Source organism: Ahaetulla prasina, chromosome 4, assembly GCF_028640845.1.
Source record: "Ahaetulla prasina isolate Xishuangbanna chromosome 4, ASM2864084v1, whole genome shotgun sequence".
Lineage (NCBI taxonomy): Eukaryota > Metazoa > Chordata > Lepidosauria > Squamata > Colubridae > Ahaetulla > Ahaetulla prasina.
Genome location: NC_080542.1, coordinates 60137137 through 60150232, shown reverse-complemented (window position 1 = coordinate 60150232; position 13096 = coordinate 60137137). Strand labels below are relative to the sequence as shown.

At 39.1% G+C, this 13096-nt stretch overlaps 1 protein-coding gene across 1 annotated transcript in view; it reads right to left on the bottom strand.

Annotated features, from left to right (window-relative positions):
- The window catches only part of COBL (cordon-bleu WH2 repeat protein), a 91106-nt gene extending 84995 nt beyond the window's left edge, over window positions 1–6111 (bottom strand). Inside the window, exon 1 of the mRNA XM_058183069.1 lies at window positions 5906–6111. Within this exon, the coding sequence (XP_058039052.1) occupies window positions 5906–5952 (47 nt within the window). The 5' untranslated portion in view covers window positions 5953–6111. The remainder of the gene's footprint in view (window positions 1–5905) is intronic.
- Window positions 6112–13096: the final 6985 nt, after the last annotated feature.

Sequence of the window (13096 nt, the reverse complement as noted above, 5' to 3'; positions counted from 1 at the left end):
CATTTTACCTACCTTATAAAGGATGGAAGGCTGAGTCAACCTTGGGCCTGGTGGGACTTGAACCTGCAGTAATTGCAAGCAGCTCCTGTTAATAACAGACTGTCTTAGCAGTCTGAGCCACTCAAGGACCCTTGAGTGTAAGTAAAAAAAACAACCTCTGATGATGGCGCGGCTCAGCAGGAGAAGGGGGCGGGGCCAGGGATTTTTGCTAGTGGTTCTCCAAACCACCAGTTGCCATCGCTACCGGATCGGGCAATCTGGTCCGAACCGGGAGCATTTCACCCCTGCTTCAATCTGGTCCGAACCGGGAGCATTTCACCCCGTGCGGAAGCCCACGAAGAAGGCAGGCAAGCATGGCAGGGCTGCAGGGAAAGAGCTAGCAGCTAGCACGTGGGCTTCCGCTTCTCTGCCTTCACAAGCTGGCCAGCAGGATGCCAGGAAGGCATCTTGGAAGGCAGGTAAGCATGGCAGGGCTGCGGGGAAGGAGCTAGCAGCTTACTCACCCTGCCACCCCACTCAAGCAGCGGCTTCCCTGCTCAGCCCCGACAAGCTATGCAATGGGATTGTTTTGTTTGCTGCGGTCGTACTTCGGGAGGGCAGGTGGACATATTTATTATAGTTGTCAGCTGCAGACATCCACCTGCCCTCCCAAAGCACCACCGCGGTGAACAAAACAATCCCATTGCTATGGGTGCATAGCTTGTTGGGCCTGAGAAGGGAAGCTGCTGCTTGAGTGGGGGGAGGGCAGTAAGCTGCTAGCTCTTTCCCCACAGCCGTGCCATGCTTGCTTGCCTTCCACATGGGCTTCCACTTGCCTGCCTTTGCAAGCTGGACACCAGGAAGGCAGCGTGGAAGGCAGGTAAGTATGGCTGGAGCTAGCAGCTTACTCGCCACCTCCCCCCACTCAAGCAGCGGCTTCCCTGTTCAGCCCTGACAAGCTATCATCCATAGCAATAGGATTGTTTTGTTCACTGTAGTGGTGCTTTGGGAGGGCAGGTGGACATATTCATTATAGTTATCAGCTGCAGACATCAGCCTGCCCTCCCAAAGCACCACTGCAATGAACAAAACAACCCCATTGTGCCGCGCCTCTTCCTGCAGCCAAATGCGCCCAGCCATGCATGCCCATTCCTCAAATGGGCTGTGCATGGGGCACTTGGAGACTGAGCGAGCAATAGAGCTCTCTAACCTGTTTTTGTGTGTGTGTGTGAGGAAGGGAGCATTCTGAAGCCGAGGCACCCAAACTTCTGGCAGCGGTGGGGGTAGTTTCTGAGCAGCCCTGAGTCAGCCAGCTCCACGTGACCTACTCCCTGAGTCTCGCCATTCTCCTCAAACCCCCCCCCCCGCGTCACTCAAGCAGCAGCATTTCTTCTCTACTTCTCTCGAGATGCTGGTGCGGGCACCATGGATGCATAGCTTGTTGGGGCTGAGCAGGGAAGCTGCTGCTTGAATGGGGTGGGGGGGCGAGAACGGCAAGACTCAGGGAGTAGGTCAGGTGGAGCTGGCTGACTCAGGGCTGCTCAGAAGCCACCTGTGCCGCTGCCAGAAGTTTGGGTGCCTCGGCTTCAGATCACTCGCTTCCTCCCTCCCTCATACACATACACAAAAATAGAAGTTGGAGAGCTCTCTTATTTGCGGTCTCTCCAAGCGCCCCATGCACAGCCCATTTGAGGAAAGAGCACACACGGCTGGGCATGTTTAGTCACAGGAGGCAACGCAGGTGGAAGGCAACTTTTTCTGCAGCATCCCCCTCCCCTCTTTGGATTGCCCTGCAAGGGGGAGGCTGTGCCTTTGCAGAAATGGGATGGGAGGTTTGTACGGTGGATTGGCAGGGGGGGATGCACGGCCCTCCGGGATGAAGAGCAGGGCAAGAGAAGGCTCCAATGTTCGCTTGGGCAGTCAAGCCAGAGGAAAACTCAAAAGCGTTGGGGGCTTCAGAAAGGCAGAATGTGCTTTTGTGAAGCTCCTGGCTTTTGTGACATTCTGTGAAAGACAGAATGTGCTTCTGTATCAGAATGTGAGCTCCTGGCTCTAACAGTGAGTGACTCCAAGTTGGCCACGCCCACCCAGTCACATGCCCACCAAGCCATGCCCACCAAGGTACGCCCACAGAACCGGTGACAAAAAAAAATAGATTTCACCCCTGGCTTTACCTACTCATTCTCCAAATTCAAATTCAATAACAATTTATAAACCTTAGCAATAGTATGTTCATCACTACCATGCAGTAGGATTTCCAATTCATTTTTCACAAAGTCAAACCTATAACTCTTCTTATCTACTTGAACCTTTCTTTCAATTGTTAATATGTAAACCAATGACAGGTGCATCCTTCTGATTCTAATTCCTCTTTGGGTTTGAGGATTACCAAAATTAAAAAATATTATTTGACCATAAGTCCACAGTCTGACTTTGCTACTATTTCTTTTCTTTACAAAAGCTTTCGGGGGGCGGGGGGACACCCAGAGAAGCATCTTTTTTTAAAAAAACTTGTTTTATATTTATTCTAGACTCTTAGAATGGCACATCTAACAAAATGGTTATTAAAATCAACATTTACTTTAACCTTGTCATACCATAAATAGTTATGCCATCCAAATCTTAATTTGTGGCCCTCTAAATTGAATAACCTCTTATTCTAAAGATTAATCCACTCTTTTAGCCAACCAAACAGCAAGCATCAAAATACAATTTCAAGTCAGGTAAACCCAAATCTCCCCTTTCTTTAGCATCCTGGAGTAATTTGTATCTAACTCTTGGGTTTTTTCCCTTGCCAAATACTAAATGAACTGCTGTTAAACTGAGGACTACCTGTAACTACGTATCTGCGTGCATGCAAAGTTGCTGTTCTGCTGATACTGGCAGAAATGTTGCATGAAGTAGAAAGCCATCTGAATTTTGTAAAAGATGCAACTACTTTAAAAATTCAGAGATGCTTTTGTTTAAAAAAATACACCTTATGAAACATCTCTCTAAAAATTTGCAGACACCTAGTAATCAACCATTCTAATAATCTGACATATGCCACAAGAAAAAAACTATGATTTTTTTTTAAAAAAATATACACAACTACTTTCTGCATATAAACAACTTTCTAAAATGATGTATCTTCTTTTAACACCAATGGCACACATAATTTGTGTTTCTAAAAATGCATCCCCTGGTCACTAGAGGGTAAGGAGTGCAACTGTTTTCAAATTGCACAGCTAATTTCAGAACATTTTATAATGCAGAGACAGAACTGGATGGGATTATTTATCATCAGGAAAGAAGAACAGTAACATTGCTCAAAGACAGTTTTAAAACTATCTAGCTCAGTTTTAGCGATCATAAATCTCTAACAGGTCCATAAAACAAACATTTTTCTGTATGAACATTCATAAACAGCTATATTTAATTTACATACAATTTAACTTCAACAATCCATAACTCTGTTACAGATTTCACAATGAGTGTTGGATAAAATATTGCAAGGTTTAAATCATAGAAACAAACCCTCAGGCTCTACTGATTTCCAAAAACCTTTTAAGTGCAGATCTTGGCTAAATGCTACAGATTATCTTATTCCATTTAAATTTTCAACTGTTTAAAAACTATAGCTTTTTTTCATTCTGAATTAACATTTTGTTCTGCTGTTGTGTACACATAGATCTTTATATATCATTATATATTTACAAGTATATTTAAAGATCTTTGTGCACAAGAGCAGAACAAAAAGTTAATTTATTGCTATAAATTGAGCAAGAACATTCATTCAACTATAGCAATAGAAAAAGAAGCCTAGGACATCACACAGTAGGCAATAACATGGTTTGTAAACCTTGTGGCTCATAGCCTAATATTTATATATGAATTGAGGCACTGTGATTATTTCAGAAACACAGTTAAGCAAGCTAATTTAGCAGAAGATAATCATCTTCAAAATCTTTAAAATTCATTTACAAACACTGTAATAAATTAGTGTTTCTTCTTGAGTTTCCTTTACAGTACGTAAACCAGACTGAAATGGGCAAATAATTTACTTCACTATGAATTAGAAACTGTGAATTAGAATTTATAATTCTAATTAGAATTTATAATTCTAATTAGCACATAAATTCAATTGATTAAATCATAATTGTATAAATGATATTTCTGCTTACAAAAGTAAAAAGCCTATGAGTCATTAAAGCTTTTTGAAATAAAATCAAGGTCACTTTTTCAAAATTACTACTTCAGGCAATATTTGGAAAACTAAAGCTTAATGTAGAATTTTATACTAAAAATATTTACTTCACAGTCAAATCAGAGAGATTGGAAGCCTTGTTGAAAAATGGGTGTACTTTGGCTATGGTTTTAAAAATAAATAAATCAGTACTATAGTCATTCCAAAGTGTTCTCACATTGTCACATATTTGTATACTTTTACACAGAAGGCAATAAATACTATTAACATTTAAACTTTTGATTATTAAAAGGCATGGCTTCTTTAAACCATGAATAAACCCTTATGATTTGGAACAGTAGATGGATGGTACTCTTTCAATTACTAAATTAATACAGGGACAAGGAAGAGAGCTTTCAGCTTGGCTAAATGTCTTCTGTTTATTAAAAATATTTAGTGCACACTTTTAAAAATTTTCTATTTTAATTTTATGCTCTCCTCTAATAATTTAAACAATATAGTTAATATTTGTACAATATCAAATCATGTATTTTTGTTATCCTATTGTCATAAAACATATACGAGTCAATTGTTCTCTCATAGTTGTATGACTTAAGTATCAGAGTTCCTTTCAAGAGAACTAAACCCAATATATGGAGCATGTCTATTTTTATAGTTAAACAGAGTTATGGTTTTAGGAATGTTTCCAACTAGGAAACACCAGAGGAACATAATTACTACACTCTTTTCCAGATGCTCATATCAGCCCTATCCAGCACTATTAATCTACAGTATTTATTTTTTATATTTATATACTAACTGTCCTCTTAGAGGTCAAGGTAGCTTGGCATGGAAATCTCTAACATTTTACCCCCACCAAAACAATCCTGAAAAATTAATTAGGTAAAGTAAGTGACTAATCCAGAATCACCTAGTGAGTTTCCGTGGTTAAGAAGGAACTTAAACACTATTCTCCCTTCATCCTAGTCCACCAATAACTAATATTCTACATTGCACTGCAGCTGGAATCCTTTAAACTATGGTGCCATGGTAACACTAAACTTGGAATAATTCCCCAATCACTGGTTAGTCTGCGCAACACAGGAGCGAGGCTAGACGGCTTCTGGGCCAAAAAGCTCCCCAGCACGCGGGGCTCAGCCGTCGCCCCAAAGGACCTACCCTTCGCCCTCTCCTGCCGCCTTAACTAGGCAAAAGATTCGCCTCCCACTTGCTCCCTTCCAGTTGCCGGCCAGGCTCCAACTCCACCCTTAACTGTCAACAGCTGAAGAGGCGGGGTGAAGAAACGCAGAAGAGAAGCGGGGAGAGACCCTCCCGAGTCCTGATTTGACTGTCTTAAGGGGCGCTGGCGCCTTAGTTTTGGAGAACGTCGCGTATTGCTGGTTTTTGCTAACATATCTAGTTAGCTTAGATAGTACAAACCCAGAACGGGCTGGAAGTATTGCGGTCAGGAAAGGGCTCGCAAAGGGGTTTTTGAGAGGACCTTTAATAACGCTACGAACCTAAACCTGCTAACCCTTAAAATAGTACTGTCTCTTGAAAATGCAATATCCGAAGGCTGCTTTTCTTCGTCAAAACGCCGAGTGCGAAATGTCCCTGATATACACTACTTGTTCTCTACTCCGCCCTAAGCAATTGCAGCCGAGAGGAATAAAAACCGGGACAAGCCTCTCCCCGTTACTCTTTCTCATATCTCCAACTCTTCTCCTATTTAAAAGTACTTCCCCCTCGGAGTAGCCTTACCCGCTGGCGGGTTTGTAGTCCCCGGACTGAGTAGCCCCGGTCTCCATAGTTGCTTTGAAAAGTTGCTCTTGCGCTGCCTTGAATGAGAACTGCTCAACTCAATTAAATTGCAGCTGGCGGTGGGGCAGATGGCGGGCGTCTGCTCTGCTGGGCCAATTGGTTGGCGCGCGGTGTTTCATTCACGCCGGACTCTCACTCTAGCTGAGTCCTGATTTGACTGTCTTAAGGGGCGCTGGCGCCTTAGTTTTGGAGAACGTCGCGTATTGCTGGTTTTTGCTAACATATCTAGTTAGCTTAGATAGTACAAACCCAGAACGGGCTGGAAGTATTGCGGTCAGGAAAGGGCTCGCAAAGGGGTTTTTGAGAGGACCTTTAATAACGCTACGAACCTAAACCTGCTAACCCTTAAAATAGTACTGTCTCTTGAAAATGCAATATCCGAAGGCTGCTTTTCTTCGTCAAAACGCCGAGTGCGAAATGTCCCTGATATACACTACTTGTTCTCTACTCCGCCCTAAGCAATTGCAGCCGAGAGGAATAAAAACCGGGACAAGCCTCTCCCCGTTACTCTTTCTCATATCTCCAACTCTTCTCCTATTTAAAAGTACTTCCCCCTCGGAGTAGCCTTACCCGCTGGCGGGTTTGTAGTCCCCGGACTGAGTAGCCCCGGTCTCCATAGTTGCTTTGAAAAGTTGCTCTTGCGCTGCCTTGAATGAGAACTGCTCAACTCAATTAAATTGCAGCTGGCGGTGGGGCAGATGGCGGGCGTCTGCTCTGCTGGGCCAATTGGTTGGCGCGCGGTGTTTCATTCACGCCGGACTCTCACTCTAGCTGAGTCCCGAGCTTCCTGCCTTCTCTTGTGTGAGAACGCGGGGCGTCTAAAAAGAGGATAAGCGCGGAGTGGAAAGTTATTGCTAGCTCTCCCCTGGCATCCAGGAGACTAGAAAGGCAACTTCCGTCCCCGAGGCCAAGAGAAAGGGGCACAGACAAGGGCAACCTCTTCGTTTGCTGTCCCGTTGGGGAGCTGAATGTCTTGCAGAATAACAAACGTTACGTTTGCCAGGCAGGGAAGCAATGCAATATTTATAGGCAGGTGCTTTCTTTCGGAGGCCCAACGAACCGGATGTGTAGTTTAAACAAATTAGCGTATCAGGAGCAACTGCTGATTATTAAAGCACCAGAACATACCCCCCATATGTAGGAGTCGACCAAATTATTTGTAAAAGGGTTAGAGATAGAGTAAGCACAAGGTTGGGTGCGTGATATTAAAACGTTCACAAATGGTTTGTATGATAGCCCTTAGGCTATAGTAGTGTAACATACTCTCCCATTCCGCTGGGTAGGAATTCTTTTCTAAAGACAGAGCTGTTAAATAATGCCGAACCGGCATTCATAATCTTGGATCTGAAATGGAGAACTGAGCTGTAACACCTGTTCTCTAAGCTAAGCTTTGGGAATAATACAAGCTGTAGTAAACTGGTTACAGTTACTCGCCGACAATACTGTCGTCCGAAGCTCGCTTCAAGCTCCAATACCGCTTTGGCTCGTGTAAAGGGCAGGTTCCTCACCGTGCTATAATATAGAAAATTTAGACGAAGGCTGGGGACGTGGAGCGACCAGTGTATTAAATGACTGCCCGGAGCGAATGCAGCAACCGAAGAATGACTAAGGTCGAGTGAGAAAGGCAAGCGGCGGCGCACCACATTTTTGTCAGTGGTTACGGGCAAAAGCGAGCTTGAGAACAAACGCAGATCGCATACCTGCCACCGTCAGAGGAAGGATTTTGCTTACATAAGCAAGAATCCTAAAAGTCCATTCCTGCCTCGAGTGTGTTTCTTAAAAATAAAAAAAAAACCCATTCCCTTCGTAAATGCTGAATCCCTTAAAATAGGTGGGCAGTTTTAAATTTCCCGGGACTGTAGTGAAGTACTGTAATGAAAGCTTGGGGGAGGGGAGTTTTCTTATTTTGAGGGATGAATTCAGAGTCCTCCTCTAATGTAAACAAGATCAAAGCTTGTCTTTATGCAGCCACAGTCTTTGTTTCAAAATAATTTTACAAACGAAGGTGATGGTGTTTGGGGGCTATTACACTACTATAAAAGACCCTCAGAGGCAGTAGCCTCATTAAAATGGCTTATATTCTCATAATGGTCATCTTTTGCAAATCTCTCAGTTTATTATTCTGTGTAAAGTTAAATGGACATATTTTATCTCTCGAGCCTCTAGTTATTAAGAAAGGGTATTTATGGATAAAGTTAAAGTAATACTTAAGAAAAATAAGGCTATCTTTCAATATAGGAATGTCCCATTTGTAGTGATGTATCTGATATTGCCTTCATAATGTCTTCATGTACAAATGGCAATTACTGCAGCAGAATGAAGAGCTGGTAAATATTCCAGCCCTTTGTACTTCCTCTCCAGACAAGAGGACAATTAAGATTGCCCTCAAGTATTCCAAAAAGGTGTTTCTTGTGAACAAACTGTAAAACAGCAGTCTCATCTGGATTAGAGCCCTGGAAGATGAGAGAAAGCCATTGCTCAAACATTTTAAAGGGCAACATTTGTATATTTCTTTTTTCAATAATTTTTGGAATTAACTGCTTTTCAGCTATTAGGAACCTTTGGATCAAAAAGTTTCTTTTTTTAAAAAAAATAGTTTTTATTGAGCTTTTTACCTTTAAAAACAGGAAAAAAACAGGGACAAAAACACAGTAAAAAACATAACAATACAATATATGCTATTTTTACAGCCTTCTGTATTAACTTACATATTCTCTATTTTTGTTCAATTCTTCTACTAAATACATATATTTATATTATATTTATTTACATAATATTATGAGATTAACAATTAGTGACTTATAGTTCTGTATTTCAGCAATATTAACTTAAATTTCCCAATTCTTATTTTGATTTCTTTTTTCTAACCATTTATACATTTTATTCCACACACTATAATAGTCCGAAACTTCTCTTTCCTTAATTTCCATTGTCATTTTATCCATTTCTGCATATTGTAAAATTTTTCCAATCACTATTTCCTGATGGTGTGTTATTTTGTTTCCACCCTTGTGCAATGGTAATCCTTGTTGCCGTTAATATGTGTAATATTATGTATTGCAAAGTTTTTTCTATTTTGGGGTCTATTATTCCTAATAGAAATAGCTGCGGTTTAAATTCTATCTTTTGTAATGTAATTTCATCCAAACATCTCTTAATTTTATACCATTTTTTTTTATTTTAGGGCACATTCACCAGATGTGGTAGTATGTTCCTAATTTATGGCCACATCTCCAACATTTGGGTGATAAATTTGGAAACATTTTGACCAATCTCGCTGGTGCCAAATGCCATTTATAGAACATTTTGTACAAATTTTCTTTAAATGCTACTGTCCTTGTAAATATATAATTTCTTTTCCATAATTTGTTCCATTTTTCTAATTTTATATTGTGTCTGAAATTTCTTGCCCAACTGATCATTGTTTCTTTTACCATTTCTTCTTCCATTCTATCTCTTAATAGAAGATTATAGATTTTTGTAATCATTATTTTTCTGGAGCCTAATAATAATTTACCTATTTCCAATTGTTCCTTATATATGCCACATTGTTTCAGTTTTTTTTAAATCTAGTTTTAAGTAACTAGTATCTAGTTTGTAAGTAAGGCCACTGTTCCAAATTTAATCCTTGCATTTTCAAGTCTTGAACTGATTTTAATTATCCTTTTTCATCAAGTAGTTCTGCATATCTCATTTTGCTCAAATGTGTGGTGTTTGGGTGTAATATTGCTTCCATTGTTGATAACCAAATTGGGACTTTTGTATAGTAATTCCTTTTTATTTATAGTGATAAATTCCTTTTTGTATAGTAATTCCTTTTTATTTTCTCCCAGATTTGTAGATCAATAAGTTTCATGGTACCAAGAAAGTTTCCTTTAATCCTTAGCAGAATAAGTTTTAAATACAAGTTTAGGGACTTAAAACTAGGGGGCGGGAATAAACAGCAAAAGAATGATTAGATCATTTAGATCTAATTTGGAAAATTACAAAATTGACTAAGGGTACAGAATGGATTTGAAATAAGATTTTGGTATTAATTATAAGAATTCTTCGTGTGGGAAAATGCTTTTGTTTTGAATTCTTTAAAAAAGATGTGATTTTGAAGACTGGACACAAAGAACCAGAAGGAACTGAATTATAAAGAGAAGAACACTTGAACTGAACTACTAATAAAGAATGGAGCAAAACTATTTTGCTGTATTAGACTGCATATACATATTATTAAAGAGAAACAAATATTACAGAACAAGATTTAGATTGATCTGGAAGTAGATTTTAAAATAACTGGTAATAAGAATCATACAGAAAAAGTGTTTCACTGAATATTCAATGAAACTGGCTAATATCATAATAATTAAAATGAGTATACAGATAATAAAGAAATAGCCTAGGTGTGCAAGAGGTGTTGCTTGGTGTGCAAGAGGTGTTGCTTGGGTCTGGAAGGGTGTGCCGGATGCATGATAGAAATAAGAGTGTTATATAAGAGAGTATTAGACAGAAGTGAGAACTGAGTTTATCAGGAAAAACATAAAAAATAAGTTGAATGCAGTTGCTTTAATGCAGGGGTGTCAAACTCTTATTTCATTGAGCGTCACATCAGGGTTGTGTTTGACCTCGGGGGCGGGGGGGCAGGGGTGTGTGGCCAGCTCAACATCACTCGTTGAGGCTCCATTTTTGCTTTGTGCGTGTGTGTAAACTAAAGAGTGTTAAAAAAATGAATGGTTCCTGAATTAAAATGGATTAAATACCAGTTAGTGGTTACTATAAAGAAGACCATTGGGATGATTTGGTCAAAGAGAATAAGTGAGGAATTAACCTATAAAACAGAGACAGTATATTACAGAAAAATGATCTTGGAAGAGAAGGCCAACGATGTTGTCGTTGAATGGAATGGATGAGATCCTCAAGATGAGAAAGGCACATAAGAAAAACAAAGGACAATATACTATGAACATCCTAGAAGTCAGAATAGTTTTAAGGACAAACACTGAATGGAAAATATGGAAAAGACTGAATAGTATGGAGGTAAGTTTGTTTTACCTACATTGTCTTTCCTTTTTATTATTTCACTCCTTTAATTTCTTTCAGTATTTCTGCACCCAGCATAATGTTGTTTACTCAAAAAGGAACAGTATATTTGTGCATACATTGAAAAATTGTTTTAAGATAACAATTATTTAAATTGATTTTTAAAAATTTTAAATCTGATTTTTTTTGTTTAAATCTTTTGTAAAACATGAAAATTATTCACAAACATTATGTTCTGTTTGGCCTATGTGTTTTATTCTATATGCTGATGCGAAGATGATAAATACTATACTTGGCAAAATATTCTACCACCCTTTAAAAGTACAACATAAATCCATCTATCAAGAATTTGAGATAGTAGGAGAGATCTGGGCAAACATTTACATTTTGTTTGTATCCAACCTTTTTTCATTTTTTCAAATAACTCAAGGTAGTAAACATTAATTTATTTTTTAATTTATTCCTTATAACTCTGGGTAGAACATATCCAACACCCCTTCCTCCTCTTATTTTCCCTACAACAGCAACCTGTGAGGTGAATTGGACTGAAAGAGACTGACTGACACAAGGTCACTTAACTGGCTTTCATGGCTAAGGCGGAACTAGAATTCACAGTCTCCTGGTTTCTAGCCAGTGATTAGAACATAGACCAAAAAGGACAATTATGTTTTTGAAATAAACCTTTTACACATCAAAACAGGTGAAAAGAAACTTAATTGTAAATGTTCTAACAAAGTTTCTGAATTTGCCGATCAGACAGGCCAGGCCACAAAATTATGCAAGAAAAAAAAAGTTGCTTATGAAAACAGCATCTTCAAAAGAAAAATAGAAGAGAGCATTGCCTCAACATGCAGGATATTCAGGTTAGTAAACATACATTCTTTCTTTCTTCTTGGCCTTATATTAATTAAAGCAGTCTCTTTTTTAAATCTTCCACATGATCCTGAAAATACACACAAATGTTTGGAGAAGTCAACTAATTAAAATCAATATAACTCTTTAAGTAGCTGTACATTTTTCAGCCTGTGGATTTATTAAAACACCAGCATGAGACTTTAAAGTTTGGCATGCAGTTAATAAAATACAGTTTTTTATAGATTCTTTGATTTGCCTTTAGAAAACTTTTTTTTATTAATGACATTATTTTATAATGTCATATATTATTTAATTTCAGTGAGATCCATCCACGATACATAAAATACTATAAGATTTTTTTTTTGTAAATGAGTTCTATATATTTTCCAGAATAATGTACTGAACTTGTGCAGAATAACTTCTCTTTAGAAATTTGGAGTCCTTCAAGGCTGACCTGATTAGGAAACAAAACTACCAGAATTCCGGGAATGCTGCTTTATTGTTATGCAGTATAACAACGGTCTTGAAAGTATATCAGAATTTCTCTCTTAAATCCAAGGCATGATTTTTTTGAGCTTTTGTCTCAAGCTTTCCACAGTCTCAAGACTCATTTGGTGAGACATGCCCTTCTTGTCATTTTTTTATGTATGTATAGCAGTCTTAAACATAATGGGACCACTACCTGCTACAATGAAAGATTGAAATACCTGTAAGAACACAAGCCAACTCATCTGAACATTCCCTAAAAACATACCAATGGATATTAGGCCTGCTGCTTTCAAAATGCTAATTTTCAGCAGTGTCCTCCGGACAGAGATAACATCAAAGTTAAGCACTTGCTTGGCAGGATTGGACACAGCTTTCCTCACAGAGGTGCTATTTGATGCCTTAGATCTTCCAAAAAATGTGTTCAGCTCATTTAAAAAGTCTGTTTCACCCTTACAACACGATGTAGCCACCGTATAGTCTGTAATGGCCTGGATGCCTTGCCACATATTGCCAAAAAGGCACTAAGAGTTGTTAATCAATCTTGCATAGCTTCTTGTCTGGTAATATTGTACTACTAACTAGACCATACAAAACATTTGCTAGACCAATTCTTGAATACAGCTCATCTGTCTGCAACCTGCACTGCATATCGAACATAGATACAATTGAGAGAGTCCAGAGATATTTTACGAGAAGAGTCCTCCACTCCTTTGCTCACAATAAAATACCTTATGCCACCAGACTCTGGGCTTAGACAAC